General features: G+C 52.5%; 3 protein-coding genes across 3 annotated transcripts; 2 read left to right on the top strand and 1 right to left on the bottom strand.

The window, feature by feature from the left end:
• Positions 1-1585: 1585 nt before the first annotated feature.
• On the bottom strand, positions 1586-7878 carry EEF1AKMT3 (EEF1A lysine methyltransferase 3). The gene is made up of 4 exons (XM_060025108.1): positions 7698-7878; positions 7233-7557; positions 7004-7115; positions 1586-2230 (listed from the first exon to the last, which is right to left on the bottom strand). The coding sequence occupies exons 2-4, from the start codon at positions 7407-7409 to the stop codon at positions 1839-1841; spliced, it is 681 nt and encodes a 226-aa protein (XP_059881091.1). The 5' UTR covers positions 7410-7557; positions 7698-7878; the 3' UTR covers positions 1586-1838.
• Positions 7879-7966: 88 nt separating this feature from the next.
• On the top strand, positions 7967-12539 carry METTL1 (methyltransferase 1, tRNA methylguanosine). The gene is made up of 6 exons (XM_060025109.2): positions 7967-8140; positions 9336-9499; positions 10435-10619; positions 10712-10825; positions 10982-11083; positions 11236-12539. Exons 1-6 carry the CDS (start codon positions 8025-8027, stop codon positions 11353-11355), a joined length of 801 nt encoding a protein of 266 aa, XP_059881092.1. The 5' UTR covers positions 7967-8024; the 3' UTR covers positions 11356-12539.
• Positions 12540-12687: 148 nt separating this feature from the next.
• On the top strand, positions 12688-17447 carry CYP27B1 (cytochrome P450 family 27 subfamily B member 1). Its single transcript, XM_060025100.1, has 9 exons — positions 12688-13105; positions 13722-13912; positions 14426-14628; positions 14710-14910; positions 14994-15166; positions 15374-15546; positions 15755-15833; positions 16113-16310; positions 16639-17447. The coding sequence occupies exons 1-9, from the start codon at positions 12911-12913 to the stop codon at positions 16750-16752; spliced, it is 1527 nt and encodes a 508-aa protein (XP_059881083.1). The 5' UTR covers positions 12688-12910; the 3' UTR covers positions 16753-17447.
• The last annotated feature ends 266 nt before the right edge of the window (positions 17448-17713 follow it).

Here is a 17713-nt window from a genome sequence, read left to right as displayed (position 1 = left end):
CTGCTGTCCGGGGGGTGCATTCGCCTCCTCTACTTGGCGTATTGAGACTACATTTCACAAGGGAATTACCCCCCGCAGGTAAAATAACAGAAAGCATGAGACAGAAGTGTCACAAAATAACAATACAAGACACGTGGTAACACTTCATGTTTATTTCCAATGTACTTCATATTCATTATCCATTTATGACTCATGACAAACTTGTGAGGTAGTTGGGTGAGGTTCAGAAGTTTGGCCAAGGTCACACAGGGAGGAGGAGTAAATATTTGTTGAACGAACAAAAATATTTGATGAACACCAACTGTGTGCCAGGAACCATAGCCCTGCCCTCCAAGGTAATCTAATGGTGAGAAAATAGGGAGCAGACAAATGATCACACGAGACAAGGTAAGCCTCACAAGACGAACAGTTAGTTAAAGCGTCTCAAGGGAGAAAGAAATCACATTCAAACAGGAGGCTCAGGAAAAGCTTTCTTCAGGAGAGAAGCTAAGAATAATGAAGAGTTTGAGAGGTAGAAATAGCCCTTCCAGGCAGGGAATCATCAAAAAGAATGAAGGAAGAAGCCAGGGAATCTTGGTGTGGATTTAGGGAACAAAGAGTAGACCTTTTGTAATTTGGCCAGAGGTTGCCATACATGTAGGAGACCAGTAGGAAATGAAGTAGCAGGATAATTTGGGATCACACGGGACACACTGAGTACCAAGCAGAAGAGCTTATTCTTGCTTCTGTTGGGCAGCAGCAGAAGCTAATCAGAGCTGATTTTGGATGATCACCAGAGTTTACAAAATGGTTTGAAGGGGAGTGAATGGAGGCCAGGAGGCCCCAGGAGGTGATGTGTGGCCCAAGGAGTAAGTCAGGAGAGCCCCTATCAGAGGCCCCACAGTGGGAGGAGAAAAGAGGTGAAGGCAAAACACATTAGGAAGGAAGGACTGATAGGGACTGGAAACCTAAAGAAAAATCAAAGAGAACCTGGTACTTAGTGATCAGGGGTCCAACTCCAGAAAGAGTGAAGGAGCTATGGTCCAAAGGACAGCTCTGCTGCCTATCCCCAACTTCCGGGCTGGGAGGACTTAACCCAGTTAGAGCCATGGTTCCTCCAGACTATCTCTAGAAGCAAGAAGTGGGTGGTCGGAGTTTTCTTGCTTCCCAGCCCCCCAGTAAAAGCCCGAGTTCTCTGGATGCAGACGAGATCTTTAATGCTTATTTATTTTCCTTTTTTTTTTTTTTTTTCTTTTGCTGTACGCGGGCCTCTCACTGCTGTGGCCTCTCCCGCTGCGGAGCACAGGCTCGGGACGCGCAGGCCCAGCGGCCATGGCTCACGAGCCCAGCCACTCCGCGGCATGTGGGACCTTCCCGGACCGGGGGCACGAACCCGCGTCCCCTGCATCGGCAGGCGGACTCTCAACCATTGCGCCACCAGAGAAGCCCTATTTTCCTTTTTAAAAAATTCCAGTAGAACCTGGAAAAAAAAAATCCATTCTGTATAAAAAGACAACAGCAGGACTAGATGGGATCATGACTGTCTCTCTGCAGCCACTGTTCACACATCCCACTTACCTCCCCTTCCCGTAAAATCCTGGATACCCTCCCATCTTCCACTGCTGAGAACAGGAACTGGGAATTTCCTTTGCACTCTAGCCCGGTACAGCTAGGGCTCTAGTATTCCTAGCACATAGCACCTCCTTACACCTGCCCAAGAGTATCTCAGGAAACAAAAAGGGAAGGAGGAAAGACAGAGGCAAGGGAAATCCATCGTTTTTGGTCCTTATGTTTACGGCTCTGGACATATGGCAGTTCCTTCATTAGGACAAGGCGTTCAGAGGAGCAGAAGGGTGACATCAAGCAGGTCTTGGTCCCCTGTGCCTGGCCCTATAGATGTTAACATTCTCGTTCTCATCCCGCTTGGCCAGCTCCAGTTGGAAATGCTGGGGCAGGAGATGCTGAAAGAAGCTCTCTGTCCCGTGCTCCTCTCTCATCTTGGAAGCCAGATAGATGGTGCCATGGGGCCCGCACAGGTGTTGGAGGGTCCCCAGCAGCAGTGGGAAGGTGGGCTCCAGATACACGATATCAGCCCCCAGCACCAGGTCATAGTCTCCAGGAAAGACATGCTGGTCAATCCCCCAGGACAAGGCGCGGACCTGGGCCCGGCCTCCAGCCGGCACATTGGCCTGGACGTTGCCCTGGATCTGTTCTAGGACCAGGGGCAGGTCAGTGATGGTAACATCCCCCCCTGAGAGAGAGGAAGGAGGAGAAATGCAAGTCAGAGGGACCAACCAACGGGTTTCGGCTCCTGCCCAGAAGGTGCAGGGACCTCAGGGCTTAGAGGATAATGTTTGGACAGCCCAAAGTCCACACTTTGAATTTTAGTTGCCCTAACCTCAACCTCAGCCATCTCATTACTCTACATTCTACAACATCAACATTCTCTCTAAGCTAATCTTCAACCTCTCTGCCCAACACACGACAATTAGATGTCAGCAGAAGCCTGGGCAGGACTAAGCTGGAGGTGGGCTGCACACCCACCCCTTACTGACACAAACCAGCCCTCATGGATCTGGAAAGCTTCCCAGAAGACATAACCTCAGCAAGCCTTAAAGGACAAGGAGGAGTTAGTCAAGTGGAGCTTCCCAAGCAGAGATCAGAGAGTACAAAGGCCTGGTTGGGAGAGAGCACACTGTATTCAAGGAAGGCTGGATCTCAGAGGATGTGGAAGGGAAGAGAAAAGTGTCAAAACAGGAGAGTACAGAGGAAAATGATTATGACATGCTAAGGAGATTCAGGCTTGATCCCGAGAGCAATAGGTTTTAAGGGCAGAAGCAGAGGGTGAAGATGATTAGATTAGGACTTCAGAAAGCTTCGTTCATGCAGTAAATATATTTATTGAACATCTACTAAGTTCTGGGGGTACAGGCATGAGTAAAACAAAACCTTGGCCTCCCTTGAGTTCTGTTATAGAGGTAGAGACAAATGAGGTAATGCAAAACTATTTAATCACGATCATGGTGATTATTACAGAAAGAGAAAATACTCAGAATTCATTCATTAATATTCATTATGTGCCTCTATGCCAGGTGCTGAGAATACAGCAGTGAACCAATCAGACAAAATCCCTCTGCTCCCGGGGCTTACAGTCTAGTGGCAAGAGACCTACAACAACAAACAAAATGAGACAAACAAAACACACTGTAAGTCAGATGGTAATAAATGCTACGCTGAAGCATTAAGCAGGGAAGGAGGATAAGAACTGCTTGAGGGACAGGGCAGGAATGTCATTTTAAATTGGGTAGTTAGGGAAAGCCTCATGGAGCAGATTATGTTTGAGTAAAGACCTGTAGGAAGTGATGGAGCAAACTCTGTGGGTCTCTCAGGTTAAGATGTACCAAATGAGGGACTAGCAAGTGTAAAGACCGTGAGGCAGGAGTGTGCCTGGCAAGTCTAAGGACCAGCAGGAAGGCCAGTAGCTGGAGCAGAGTAAGTGAGAGAAATAATAGTAGGGCCAGATTCTAGGCAGGGCAGCAATGTCTAGGAAATGGGTCAGATGCTGAATATATTTTGAAGGTACAGTCAAGAGGATTTGCTGACAGATTAGATACAAAACACTGGGAGCGGGAGGTTGAGGATGGCTCCAAGATATTTGGCCTGACCAACTAGAAGACTAAGTCGTAATTTATTTAGGTGAGGAAGGCTGCAGGAGGAACAGGTATGGACAGGAAAATCATGAGTGTATTTCTGGGCACATTAAGCTTGAGATGTACATCAGACAACCACAGGAATATATCGAGTAGGTAGCTGATTACACAAACAAATCTCGAGATACAAATGGGAGAGTCATAGAGTCATCAGCATGGAAAGGGCATTTAAAGCCACGAGGTGACGGAACTGCTTGGAAGTGAGTGTAGACAGAAAAGGGGAGGGGTCAGAGGACAGCTCCTGAACCCTGGCACGCTCAGACTTTCAGTTGTGAAGAAGAACAGGAACCAACAAAGGAGAATGGAACAAATGCCAGCGAGGTGGGTGCCCTGGAAGCCAAAGGAGGGAGAGACAAACACTGCCAAGTCCAGTAAGGTGGGCTCATAACTGACTCTTGTACTTAACAACATGGAGTCAGAAGTGAGGCTCACAGCCTTTCTGGAGCAACTGGAGTGGAGGGGGCAGGCTGGGCTGGGGAGGGGGGTAGAATCTAGAATGGAATTGAGGAAACAATAGGAAGAGAGGAATGACAATGAGCATTAACTCTTTTGAGTTTTGTCATAAAGCAGAGCAGAGAAATGGAGTGGGAACTGGAGGGATGTGTGGGATCAAGAGTTTTCTCTGATAGGAGACATTACAGCCTATTTAGGTGCATAATACACACAAACACACATATGGAATGATCCCGAGAGAAGGGAAAACGGATAATGCAGGAGAGGTGGTGGAGCAGGGTGTTTGCAGGAACAATGTCTTCAGGTAGATGAGAAGGTTTGGGGTCTCATGACACACACTTGACCTTAACTAGGAGCACAGCACGTCTGCCATGGTAACAGGAGAGAAGGCAGTGCAGACAGACACAGACACAGCTGGGGAAGAGATGCTGTGATAAGAACATGTGGATATCTGCTATGAGAAAACAGAAGCGATCAGAAGAGCTAGGAAACAAAGTCATCAGCTGAGGAGACATTTGGAAGTTTGAAGGGCAAAAAGATAAGAAACGATGTTTAGGAGAGCAGAAGAATAAGTGGGTGAGGGCAGGGTAAGAGGCTAGCTGGGCAGCGCTTAAGGACGCATCTGAGGATAGTGACAACAAATTTAAAATGAAACCAGGGACTTCCCTGGCGGTCCAGTGGTTAGGACTCTGTGCTTCCACTGCAGGGGTCACGGGTTGGGGAACAAAGATCTTGCATGCTGCGAGGAGCAGCCAAAATAAATAAATAAAATAAAACCAGTCAACACAGTTGTATATTATACTAGGAGGGCCTGCGGGTGGGAGTGTCCAGGAGGCTTTCCCTTGGTAGTGATGTTTGAGCTGAGCGCTAAAGAAGGCATATGCATTAACCAGGTGGTACAAGGGTTCCAGACATAGAGTGCAGCCAGTGTGAAGGCTCCAAGGAAGGGGACATCGAGATAGGCTTGAGGAACTGATAGGAGGGCACTAGGTAGCACAAGGAGTACAAGAGGGAGAGGGAGAGGCAGAGAAAGAGGCTAGAGGGAGACGCAGGGCCTTGGAGGCCATGCCAAAGGGGTTAGTTCTATCCTGAAAGCAGCAAGAAGCCATTGAAAGATGGGCAAGAGATGCCGAAAGATCACTCTGCCAGTCGGGTGGAATGGGCAGAGGTCTAGGTGTGGGCAAGGGGTAGAAGCAGGAAGACCATTTTGACTAATTGTAGCCTTCTAGGCAAGTGATGGTGACAAGGACTGGGGAGCCATCAGTGTGGATGGAAAAACAGGAGATTCAAGAGATTATTAGGAGATAAATCCGTCCGACTTGGATAATGGAGTTGGGGGTGAGAAAAAGGAACGTGTCAATTGTGGGTCTAGATGTCCCACTGGGTGGATGGTAATTTGATTCACTGAGATGGGGAAGGCTGAGGGAGAAACAGGTTTGGTGGCGGAAGAGCACAAGATCTAGTTTGGGCAAGCCAAACTTCCCCATAGGGAAGCTCGAAGACACTTGTGAAAATCCAGGGAAAAGATGGCAGTGGCCTGAGCTAGAGATGGAGGGAAGAGGAATAGAGAACTCGGGAAGTATTAAGTTCATATGACCCAAAGGACTCACTGATTGCCAGGATGAGAGTGGAGAGGGCAACAGATGAGAATGACACCCAGATTTCCGACTTGGCAGCAGAATAGGGAGCAAAAGAAGGAGAAGCCAGTCTGGGAGCAAGTGAAAGATGTTTCCATCCATATTACACCCATTTTTCTCCCATTTTAGCATATCTGCCCACTTCTCATCCACCCATTCCTTCATGGAAAGCTGCTGTTGACACTCCCTCTGTTCTTTCTGAGCCTGCTATGTTCATATTCCTCATCTGACAGAGCTTCTCCCTGATGGGTTCCCAGAGAGTCAAGGGAGACACGGCCAGAGCATGTCCACTGGCTCTGCACATACCTCGCCATAGTTCTCATCCAGTAACATCTTTCCCCATCTTCACCACTAGACCATAAACTCCTTGGGGAGAGGAAATCTATCTTACTCATTGTTGTATCCCAATACCTAGCATGATTCTTGGCACATAGGGGACTCCAAATACATGTTGGCTGGATGAATAGAAGAAAGAATGCCTGCCTCTGGGAAGACTTCCCTGAATGTGTTTCGTGTTATGTCCCTATGAACAAGGACATGTTAATTTGCATTCCTAGGGAGATGACATCATAAGTGTTTTTAAAGGAACGTTTTCGGTGTGAAGTTTTGCCTGCCCGTTAGATTATAAACTAAGGAACCGTTTCCTTTGTAGTTTTTGGTTGACAAAAATGGAGCAAAATTTTCCTTACCTTTTCCTTTCCCAAGTCTGCAGTGCCTAATTCCTACCCCACTTCCCACAAAACACACCCTAACCCTCAGAAACTCATAAGCTTGTTCCTCCCAAGCAATGAAATCCTAAAGAATCAAAAATATATTCACAATGAAGTCATAAAGTACTCATGAGGTTTAATACCTGCAAATTGCTCCCCCTACAGGATATACCCATATATGCATTTTGACAGAAGACCATATATAAAGCAAAGGAGATTTTTCCTTGTAAATATCCATGAAATCACAAAGAGCAAAAAGGTAGGAAAAACTCCTTCTACTAAGGCCTGCCCGATTTTTATTCCTTGCCCCCAAATTAACCACCTTGGGTGCTCTGACAGCCAATCAGCGCTGTCTGGCACACAGGAGCAAGTAGGGGCACACACACGAAAAAAGTTAGAAAAAAGGGACTAGGCTGATTCCAAACCATTCCCCTCTCCCAAGAATACAGGAAGTGACAACTTCTCCACATCCCCGTCCTCCCGCGCACCCCCTCCCACCGCAAAGCTCACGCACCCTGCAGCGCTGCCAAGATACCCACGATGCCCGTCCCAGCGCCCAGTTCGATCACTTTCTTGCCTCGGAAATCCACATTCTGACTCTCGAAATAGTTGCACAGGCTTAGAGCCTATGGGAGAAAAGAGAGAAACGATAAGACTGCAGCGGGGATTGGCTCCATATGGGAAAGCGAGAGTCCGGGGTCTGAACTTCCGCGGACCCTAGCCCAGGGCCGCTCACTCCTCACCGCGTCCCACACGTGCGCTGCCACCCCGAGGCGGGACCCGAAGTTCTCCGTGATGCTCAGCACGTGACCACAGAAATAGAACCGGCTTTTCTTCGAGTAGGAGTCGGCGAAGAGTCTGACCTCCCGTGGGAACACGGATTCGGGCTCTGATTCAGGATCTGGGCGGGGATCCGCCATCTGGCAGCGAGAGTGCCGGGTCGCCGGCCAGCGCTCGGATCCCGGATCTGAAGCGGCGTGGGGGTTGAGGACCGCGGGCCGTCTCGGCTGCCCAGTGGCACCGAGCCCCGCCTCCCCGAGTTTGCCCTCCTTCCTCCAGTTTGACTTCCTGGAGATGGAATGAGGAGTTGCCTCCCTAGCTCCGGTCCCCAGCGCACACACGATGGGACTCACGCCGCACCACGGGGGTCAGACCCGGTCGACTGCTCGGAGAGCGGGAGAAGGGGAGAGGAGGGAGGATTAACTCACCGTAGGAAGCGGGGTCCCTGGACCCCTCTCACCTGCGGGGTGCACGGGGGCCTGCAACCGGGGTGGTAACCCAGACCAAACAGAAGCAGGCTAAGGAAAGAGGCTGGGTGGGGTCTGGCCTTGCCAGCCCAGTTAAAGACCAGCGGCCCGGAGGCGCCCTCCCGCGCGGCCCCTCTGCGTTCCTCCCTGCCCAGCCCATTAGAATTCACTCCTGGAGCTTTAAGGGGTGGGCTCTGCTCACTACGTGCCTTAGTGCGTCATTCTCGTGCGCCCTCAGCCTCGGTCGTGGTCCACGTGGGTTCGGTGGATAAACCCGGGCTGGGGATCATGGCGGGAACAGAGACTGGGGACGCCGCAGCAGGAGCCGAGGCCCCTCAGCCTCAGAAGCGCTACTATCGGCAGCGGGCTCACTCCAACCCCATGGCGGACCATACGTTGCGCTAGTGAGTGAGCAGGGCAGGGGCGAGCGGGGGAGGGAGAGTAGGGCAGAATTCTCAGAGTAGCCGGGAAAAGCGATTGTGCTGCGACGGTTGGAGGGTTTAGGGTAGGCTCGGGAGGATCAGCTGGGTGACGTCAGTTTGCGGAGGGTGGGTCTGGGAGATTGGGCAGAGGGCGGAGTTGGCGGGTTGGGAGGGGGCGTGGCGTTCTGGCCGAAGGCTGGGTAGGGTTGCAAGTCTGGGAAGAGAAAGAAATTGTTACCGAGACTAGAGTAATGGAGGCCGAATGTCGTTTCCATCTTTCAGTTTCATCTGTGGGATTTAGAAAAAGACAAACTTGGGGGGAGGGATTAATTGGGAGATTAGGATTGACATATGCACTACTATATATATGAAGTAGGTAACTAATAAGAGCCTACTGTATAGCACAGGGAACTCTACTCGATACTCTGTAATGACCTATATGGGGAAAGAATCTAAAAAAGAGTGGATATATGTATATGTATAACTGATTCACTTTGCTGTACAGCAGAAACTTACACAACATTGTAAATCAACTATACTCCAATAAAAATTAATTTTAAAAGAAGACAGGGCTTCCCTGGTGGCGCAGTGGTTGAGAGTCCGCCTGCCGATGCAGGGGACACGGGTTCGTGCCCCGGTCCGGGAAGATCCCACATGCCGCGGAGCGGCTGGGCCCGTGAGCCATGGCCGCTGAGCCTGCGCGTCCGGAGCCTGTGCTCCGCAATGGGAGAGGCCACAACAGTGAGAGGCCCGCGTACCGCAAAAAAAAAAAAAGAAGACAAACTTATACACAATCTGCCCACACCTTACTCCATCCTCTTCCCGCAGAGAACTTCAACAAAGCAAAGTCCCTATGCCTTAGGAAGCCAGTCTCTGGGACAAGGGGAACTTGAGCCCCAGAAAGGAGAGCCGCGCAGCCAGAGTCACATCAACCCTGGAAATGGAGACAGGCAGATCAGCAATAATGGGCCACTTGATAGGCCTATGATTCACACTGGGAGGTTAAGGGTGGTTTCCATTGTGCTTCCTAGAGGCCAAAGGGCCCGCTCTGACAGAATTTTTGAGAAACCCTTCTCTCATCCATCTCCCACCCTCACCCATCCACCCACACATACAGTACTGCTTCTGCAATGGTATGACCAACCTTCTCATGTTTCTCACGTCTTCTCTCCAATAGCCCTGTGAAGCCAGAGGACATGGATTGGTCTGAGCTATACCCAGAGTTCTTTGCTCCACTGACTCAAAATCAGAGCCACGATGACCCAAAAGATAAGAAAGAAAAGAGAGCTGAAGCCCAAGTGGAGTTTGCAGACATAGGCTGTGGCTATGGCGGCCTGTTAGGTAACACTCTGGCCCTTTCTCTGGAGCAAGGAGAGGCAACGCCTAGGTTCTGCCAACTCAGCAGGTTTGGGGCGGGGGCATAGTTGGCCTTTCCCCTTCGGACCAGACATTGGTGCTGTGACATCAGTGTGGAGAACCTCCACTTTCCCTCCACTCTGGGTCTGTGGCCTTTGCCCTGGAGAAGGGAGGGGGCTGCCTCAAAGCCTCTTAGAAATTGGGTTGTCTTGTCTGGCCCTGCCCCTGGCCCCAGTCCCTACGTGAGCCATTTCACCTGCCAGGTGCCGGGTCAGTGAGCTGGTCAGCACAAGCGTCAGAGATTAGTCGCTGTGGCCAGTGATCCTGAACTGTCTTTCTCAGGGATTCCACCACCACCCCTCCCCCTCCCCCCTTCCTCACCAGAACTCATTCCTTCTCCATGCTCATATTTTCTAATTTCTCTTGTGTTGTCTGTATTGTCCCAGCCATACATGCTGGACCGACTTCTCTGTTTTTAGATCTTCCATAGAAATAACAGCATGACAGAGAGGAAGCTCATGGTACTTGGTGGCGGAAAACCATGGTTCAAGTTCTGATTCTACCTCTTCTTAGCTCTGTGACTTCGGGCGTTTCTGACCCTCAGTTTTCTCATCTTTGCAATTTACCACAGAATGTAATGAGGATTAAATGAGACATGTGTGAAAACACTGTGAAGACTTTAAAGCACATGCAAAGATACATGTATTCCCAGGCCCTCCCACTTCCAGTCCTGGTGACTTTTTTTGGGTCTCCCCCAGCCCACTCCTACAGCACAGAGCCATCCATACAGGTAGCTCTCTTGCCACACTTGTCATTATTGATTTTGGTAATTGCAGATTGAGGCTTCCTTTCCTGTGTTGACTCCTTTGAATATCCTGCAAGTATGAGGTTGATGATTCCATTCCTATTTCTGTGACCAGTGGAACTGTCACCGCTGTTCCCAGACACGCTGATTCTGGGTCTGGAGATCCGGGTGAAAGTCTCAGATTATGTGCAAGACCGGATTCGGGCCCTACGAGCGGCTCCTGGAGGTGGTTTCCAGAACATCGCCTGTCTCCGTAGCAATGCCATGAAACACCTTCCTAACTTCTTCCGCAAGGGCCAGGTGGGGAGGGGCACCCATGGGTTAGGCTGGTAAGCAGGTGGGGCATGGAGGCCGGGCTCTCACAATCCTGTTGGTGCACGTCTGTCTCACAGCTGACAAAGATGTTCTTCCTCTTCCCTGACCCACATTTCAAACGGACAAAGCACAAGTGGCGAATCATCAGTCCCACGCTGCTGGCAGAATACGCCTACGTGCTGAGAGTTGGGGTGAGTCGAGAGTGGGAGGGAGGATGGGGTCAGGGACCTAATAAGGGACCTTCCACTAAGAATTCAGTGGGGGTGCATTTAGGACTCACCACCACCCCCGTGATCCTGCTGCTCAGTTGCATGCAGCCCCCCATCTAGGGTGACTTTGCCGTGCAGGGGCTGGTATACACCATAACTGATGTGCTGGAGCTACATGACTGGATGTGCACCCATTTTGAAGGGCACCCCCTGTTTGAGCGCGTGCCTCTGGAGGAGCTGGTAAGTAGGGGGCCTAAGGGAAATTGCAAAGATTTCTGGAAAGGTCCTTTCCAGAGTGGTTCTGTATGCTTTGAATCTAGCTTAATGCCAGGAGGATGGGATGGGTGTCTGGGGACCAGGGCAAGGACTTATTGAACCCTTCCTTCTCCCAGAGTGAAGATCCCATTGTGGGACATCTGGGCACCTCGACCGAGGAGGGGAAGAAAGTTCTACGCAATGGAGGAAAGAATTTCCCAGCTATCTTCCGAAGAATACAGGATCCCACCTTCTAGGCAGTGACCCCCAATCCTACCCTTCCTGATCACTGACTTTGCCTTTGCTGACTTTGCCTTAGTTGGACCCCATCTTCCAGGGACTGGAAAGAAGACTGGGCCCTTGGACCTTCCGAGCTGAGCCTCCTAGGGCTGAGCGGCAACAGTCTCTCAAAGAAGTTGAGGAGCTGCCCAGGGCAGAACCCTGGAGTTCATGACCACCCCTGACTCCTCTCACCTTCTCACCCTTCCAGTGGCAGCAGAGAGCAAAAGCAGCTGACTGGGAAGGTCACAAGACCTTGGACCAGAAGGGATCTTTGGAAGGGAGTGGAATCTTGCTCTCCCTTAGCAGTCCCTTCTCCTGGGATTTCTCCTTCTCAGCTGGAGTGAAGAACGCAGTTCTCCACTGTCCATCTAAACTGCCTTCTAAGCTCAAATCACCTGCCCACTCGTGTTTACTTTGCAGTTCAGGGGGTAACGTGTATGTGTGCACATCCCATGCTGCTGTTTCTCAGGAAAGGCTAGAGTGTGTATCACTCCTGTCCTCTCCCTGCCTAAGACTTGACCTGGGGAATCTGTGTTCCGTTTATTGTTACTGTCTCTGGAGATCCTGGGAGGGTGTGGTGGTGGAGACCCTCTCCTTCTTCATGTTGACCTTTGCTTTGATCCCAGAACTTCAGAGCTGTCTTGCTGACACAGAGCCTGCCAGGGCCGGGGGCGCGGGAGTGAGGAGCAGAGGTGAACTGGGGAGGATTCTGAGGCTAAAAGTGGAAAGGGGCTGCTGACTAGAAAGCCCCACAAAGGGGACTGAGTCAGCTGGCGATTCAGAGCACTCGCTTAGCCCTTGCTCTGTCCAGGAGCCCAGATAAATCTCTCAACTTTTCTCATTTGCAAAAAGTTCCTTCATTTGTGCTCCTCAAGCACCAAATTACCAAGACTGGAGGGACAGGGCTTGTTGACGGAAGAGACCCAGCCCCCTTCCCAAGGAATAAAGATGAAGGCTCCTGGAACCATCTTAGCCCGTTAACCCACCTGCTATCTGCCCAGTGTCAGGTACGGGGGAGGGGGAGATGTAATGCAGGAAAATTGTGCTCACATACCAAAAAGGTGCATCCCGATGAGCCTGGAATCTGAGGACAGCTACAGCTGTGCCTCTCCCCTGCTTCCCTTCCCGGAGGAGCTGGAGGATGGGGAATTCCTGAGGATGGGCCCCAGCGGGCCTGAGGAAGTGATGGGAATACCAGGGACCCAGCCTGTATCTTGGTCACCTAAGCCTCACCAAATAGCCTTTCCGAGGAAGAGATCTTTAGGCTGCTGGACTAGGGCACCAGCCCGGGAGGAGAAGCCTCCCCTCCCAAGATGGTCATTGCAACATGAGGTCCACGGGAGCTTCTGTGGCAGCTCCGGCCCCGCCTACTCTTCCTGGGTGCTCATCCCCAGCACAGACCACTCAGGAGAGGGGATTGGCTGAGGAGCTTGAAGAGGGGGCGTCGCCACTGTCGCGCCGAAGAGTTAAATAGGGGCTGGGGCAAGGCGCTCCGGAGAAGCACTCTTTCCCGGGTTCCCCAGCCAGACCATGACCCAGACCCTCAAGCTCGCTTCCAGAGTGTTCCATCGCGTCCGCTGCCCTCCTGAGCTGGGCGCCTCACTGGGCTCCAGAGGCTCGGACTCAGCGCCCCGGGGCTTGGCGGACATCCCAGGCCCCTCCACGCCGGGCTTCCTTGCTGAACTTTTCTGCAAGGGGGGACTGTCACGGCTACACGAGCTTCAGGTAGAGGGCACCGTTCTCGGGACTGCAAGCTGGGGAGGTTGGCTTTAACAACACCCTAGTGCAGAACGTAGGAGGGAGGGCCAGTGAGAACAGATGCCCATGAATTATGGAAAAGACAAGTTGGGACTGGGGTCGGTGGTTCCCCGGGGGCGGAGTCTGTCCCAACACCCAGCAGAGGAGTGCGTTCAGAGAGCGCCTTCTCGCTGTGCAGAATTCTGGAGACTCGGTAGATCCAGGACAAGTGCGCGGGAGGCACGTTTGGCTTAAAGTTAGTGCGTTCCTGTACATTCAGTGGAGGCTCGTCCTGAGATGGACAGCCCACGTGAGGAACCTTTAGCGGTTTCTCCGCCCAGGTGACCAAAGAGAGATCCAGAATGTCAGCTTTGCACCAAGTCCCTCCTCCCCGCCAGCCCCCCGTTTTGCCAAACACACTCAAACTTCCTAGGGATGGGAAGTGAGGGAAAGAGGAGGAGGGGTTTGCAGCATCAGAGCCTTACACTGCTTGAGAGCAGATGCTCCCCTTTTCTAACCCCAAACGACGCCCTTGGCGTTGGCACGAGCCGAGGTGGCAGTTGCCGGCCCGGGTCTCCAGTGTCCGCTGCTCCTGTACTCCTAGGTGCAGGGCGCCGCGCGCTTTGGGCCGGTGTGGTTGGCCAGCTTCGGGACGGTGCGCACTGTGTACGTGGCGACCCCTACACTCGTCGAGCAGCTGCTACGACAGGAGGGACCCCGGCCCGAACGCTGCAGCTTCTCACCCTGGGCGGAGCACCGTCGCCGCCGCCAGCGGGCTTGCGGACTGCTCACCGCGTGAGTCCTCTGGCCCCAAAGCCCCGACGCCCAGCTGCGTTGCTGTTTTGTGGCCGGTCTGGAGGCAGTCTGGGGATGTGGAGGGAGGTCGGTCGTTTCCCCCAACCTTCTGGCAAATCGACGTTTCCACCCCAGTCTGTTTCGCCCAAGCTCAGGTAGAGCCCGGCTCTCGCCTCGCTTTCCGCTCTTTTTCTTTTGAAGCCAGAATCCTGGGAACTCACGGAAGGGGCTGAGGCACCAGGATCTAGATGTAAAGTAAGATTCTGTGACTCAGCTTACCCAGGAACCCAGGCCCCTCCGGGGCAGGAAATGAGTAACGAGGAGGGGGGGAGGAGAGTGGATGGAAAGCGGGTGCAGGCAGGGGCAGGTTTCTGTACCCCCAAGGGAACAGACGCAGCCCCCCTCCTGGCCACCCCAGCCCAACACGCTCCTTCTCAAGCGCAGCCAGCCCCGTCGGGCCGCCTCTACACACCACCGTCTGCCCTGATGCGCCCCTTCTCCGCACCCCCGCAGGGAAGGCGAAGAATGGCAGAGGCTCCGCAGCCTCCTGGCCCCGCTCCTCCTCCGGCCTCAGGCGGCCGCCCGCTATGCCGGGACCCTGCACGACGTGGTCGGTGACCTTGTGAGGCGACTGCGGCGCCAGCGGGGACTGGGCGCTGGGCCGCCCGCCCTGGTTCGAGACGTGGCAGGAGAGTTTTACAAGTTTGGACTAGAAGGTGAGTCCCTAGACAGGGGCAAGTGTAGGAGGCACCTGGTCCGGGTCTCCCGGTGCCCTGACAGCGCCCCCTCCCGGCCAGGCATCGCTGCGGTGCTGCTGGGTTCCCGCCTCGGCTGCCTGGAGGCCGAAGTGCCGCCAGACACAGAGACCTTCATCCGCGCGGTGAGATCGGTGTTTGTGTCCACACTGTTGACCATGGCGATGCCCGGTTGGCTGCACCGCCTCGTGCCCGGACCCTGGGACCGCCTCTGCCGAGACTGGGACCAGATGTTTGCATTTGGTAAAGCACAGAAATGAAGTAGGAGTGGGGGAGCATAGAGCTGTTCAGCGGTAGTGAGGCGTCCCTGTCCCCTGTGCCCGCAGCCCAGCAGCACGTGGAGCGGCGAGAGGCCGAAGTAGCCATGAGGAGCCAGGGAAAGTCTGAGGGGGACACGGGATTTGGGGCGCACCTGACCTACTTCCTGTTCCGGGAAGAGTTGCCTGCCCCGTCCATCCTAGGGAATGTGACGGAGCTGCTGCTAGCTGGAGTGGACACGGTGAGGTCCTCCCTCCATGTTGGGAGTCCCACTTCCGCAGCTTAACCTCCTCAATCTCAGGGGCCATTTTCCTGCTGCAGGGGATCCATTATGGTCCTCCAGGCCAGCCTGGCTTAGCACCTCCTGGGTTCCAGACTGCCTCAGATTCTGCCCCCTATGCTGGGTCCCCACTCTCAACCCCTCTGACGCTCTCACCTGTCCCCTCAGGTGTCCAACACGCTCTCCTGGGCTCTGTATGAACTTTCTCGGCACCCCGAAGTCCAGACGGCACTCCGTTCTGAGATCACAGCTGCCTTGGGCCCCGGCTCCAGTGCCCACCCCTCAGCCACTGCTCTGTCGCAAATGCCCCTGCTGAAGGCTGTGATCAAGGAAGTGCTAAGGTGAGGGGGCAGAAGAGGAGAGCTAGAGAAGATGCTGGGGAAGGGCTGGGGAAGCAGCTAGCAGATGGGAGCAGGGAGAGAGATCAGAGGAAAATGGTACTTTACGCCTGGCCAAGAATGGGTTTGGAAGTTGGGGGGGTGGGCATGAGAGGGAGGCTACAGCCCCCAGCTTCATCTTGTTGTCTCCCTTTTGTGCCCTGCAATCCAGACTGTACCCTGTGGTACCTGGAAATTCCCGTGTCCCAGACAAAGACATTTGTGTGGGTGAATATATTATCCCCAAAAATGTGAGTAGAGCCTATGGGCCCCTTTTGCTAAGCCATCCCTCACTACCTTGGGACTGTTCCTGTTCTCAAATACTCCCAATAAGCCCTTCAAACCCTCTCCTTGGCCTCAATGCCTCTCTAGGATATAATGGGGCAGTAGAGAAAAGTAGCCCCAGAAAACTTCCACATCACAACCAACCAGAGCCTGCCTTTGTCCCAGTCCAGAGATTCTGTTCTCTAATTCCCTCCTGGCGTTGTTCCTGAGCCCAAATTGACAAGTTTGTGTTCCTCCCTCACCAGACGCTGGTCACTCTGTGTCACTATGCCACTTCAAGGGATCCCGCCCAGTTCCCAGAGCCAAATTCTTTTCGTCCAGCTCGCTGGCTAGGGGATGGTCCAGCCTCCCACCCATTTGCCTCTCTCCCCTTTGGCTTTGGCAAGCGCAGCTGCATGGGGAGACGCCTGGCAGAGCTTGAGCTGCAAATGGCTTTGGCCCAGGTGAGTGATCTAGATCTTCTACCTTCCCCAGACTGGAGCTCTAAAGCCATGAGCTCTTCTCCTGATAGGCATAGGAAAATATATAAGACTTGGGAGACCTAATCCTCTGAAATATGTCAATCCCATCATAGGCCTGGAGGGTGAGTGAGGGTATTTGGACTATCTTTTTCCCTACCACAATCTCTTACCGTCATTAACTAAGACATCCCCTACCCGCCACAGGTGCCATTCCAACACTGACCATCCTAACACTAATAATGCCCGTTACCAATCAAGCCCACCATTGTAGACCCCTCCCATAGTGATAGCCTTCCTCCTCCCTTTCCAGATCTTGATCCACTTTGAGGTGCAGCCTGAGCCAGGTGCTGCCCCCGTCAGACCCATGACCCGGACTGTCCTGGTACCTGAGAGAAGCATCAACCTACAGTTTGTGGACAGATAGTCCCGTGGAAGCACACTGTCATCATCACCGTTTCTCTCATCATAGGCGTTTATCAGGCACAAGACCAAGATATGTGTATTTCCCTGTGGCCTATCTGACCAAACTGGTTAAAAGACCATAGCAAAGTGCTTGAAGCAGCCCTGATCGAGGTGTGAAATATGCACTTGGCCTGACCCAGCAAGCCCTGAGAAAACCATGGTCCATTTGCCTGCTTAGCCCTTCTGGTCAAATCATAGGCATCCTTCAAGGGCCAGCTCTGATTTTAACTAATAATGCTGGGTGGCCTGAGGAAGAATTCAACCACTGGCCTTTTGGGGCTTCACAGTATTCACTCTTGCTGCTGGCTAAGCACTTATCATGGCATGAGCTAAGTAATTGTGCATCTGGTCTGCACCTGGTTGATCCTCTCTCCTTGCATGTGAGCTCTTTGAGAGGAAGGATGAGGTCTTATTCTGTCTTTATACACCCTGCCAGGGCCTATCCCTGACTGGTTGACACCATATCGATTCTCAGATTGTATTTGGGCAGTGTGGCAGAAGGGATAAGCAGCTTACCAGGCTCTGTCTACCCTGCTCCTTTCTCATCTGGCCCCTAGGAAGGTGAGTCTATCCTCACCTGGTGTATGATTTTTAAAAAACTCTCCTTGGCTCTCTGGTCACTATTAGGTTTGGCTTGTCCCACCACTTAGGTCACAGGCAGAGATATCTTTGGACCTGTCCCTGCCCAAGCCTTCCTTTTATATATTGAAGTTTTTAAATATTCAGTTTTTAAATTAAAAAAAAAATTGAATGTTCCATCCTTGACTTTTGACTGACTTATTTTCCACTCTCATTTCCTAGAAGACCTGGAGGCCAGACCATCATACAAATCCTCCACTTTGGTTTCTTAGGTCCTGGGAGTGACCCCATAACAGTGGGAGGTCTAGACACCTGGGAGAATGGTTTGCATCACAAACCCAGAC

This window comes from Delphinus delphis, chromosome 11 (assembly GCF_949987515.2).
Source record: "Delphinus delphis chromosome 11, mDelDel1.2, whole genome shotgun sequence".
NCBI lineage: Eukaryota > Metazoa > Chordata > Mammalia > Artiodactyla > Delphinidae > Delphinus > Delphinus delphis.
This window is presented reverse-complemented; position numbering and strand designations above follow the sequence as displayed.

What these genes read in the sequence shown, in the direction of transcription:
- METTL1 (XM_060025109.2), top strand. Translation starts at nt 8,025, where the DNA reads ATGGCGGGAACAGAGACTGGGGACGCCGCAGCAGGAGCCGAGGCCCCT. An exon ending in GCGGACCATACGTTGCGCTA is followed by an intron (nt 8,141 to 9,335) that starts GTGAGTGAGCAG and finishes TCTCTCCAATAG; the next exon opens with CCCTGTGAAGCCAGAGGACA. An exon ending in TGGCTATGGCGGCCTGTTAG is followed by an intron (nt 9,500 to 10,434) that starts GTAACACTCTGG and finishes TTCTGTGACCAG; the next exon opens with TGGAACTGTCACCGCTGTTC.
- CYP27B1 (XM_060025100.1), top strand. Translation starts at nt 12,911, where the DNA reads ATGACCCAGACCCTCAAGCTCGCTTCCAGAGTGTTCCATCGCGTCCGC. An exon ending in GCTTGCGGACTGCTCACCGC is followed by an intron (nt 13,913 to 14,425) that starts GTGAGTCCTCTG and finishes GCACCCCCGCAG; the next exon opens with GGAAGGCGAAGAATGGCAGA. An exon ending in AATATATTATCCCCAAAAAT is followed by an intron (nt 15,834 to 16,112) that starts GTGAGTAGAGCC and finishes CTCCCTCACCAG; the next exon opens with ACGCTGGTCACTCTGTGTCA.
- EEF1AKMT3 (XM_060025108.1), bottom strand. Translation starts at nt 7,409, where the DNA reads ATGGCGGATCCCCGCCCAGATCCTGAATCAGAGCCCGAATCCGTGTTC. An exon ending in CAGCGCACGTGTGGGACGCG is followed by an intron (nt 7,116 to 7,232) that starts GTGAGGAGTGAG and finishes TTTCTCCCATAG; the next exon opens with GCTCTAAGCCTGTGCAACTA. An exon ending in TATCTTGGCAGCGCTGCAGG is followed by an intron (nt 2,231 to 7,003) that starts GTGCGTGAGCTT and finishes CCTCTCTCTCAG; the next exon opens with GGGGGGATGTTACCATCACT.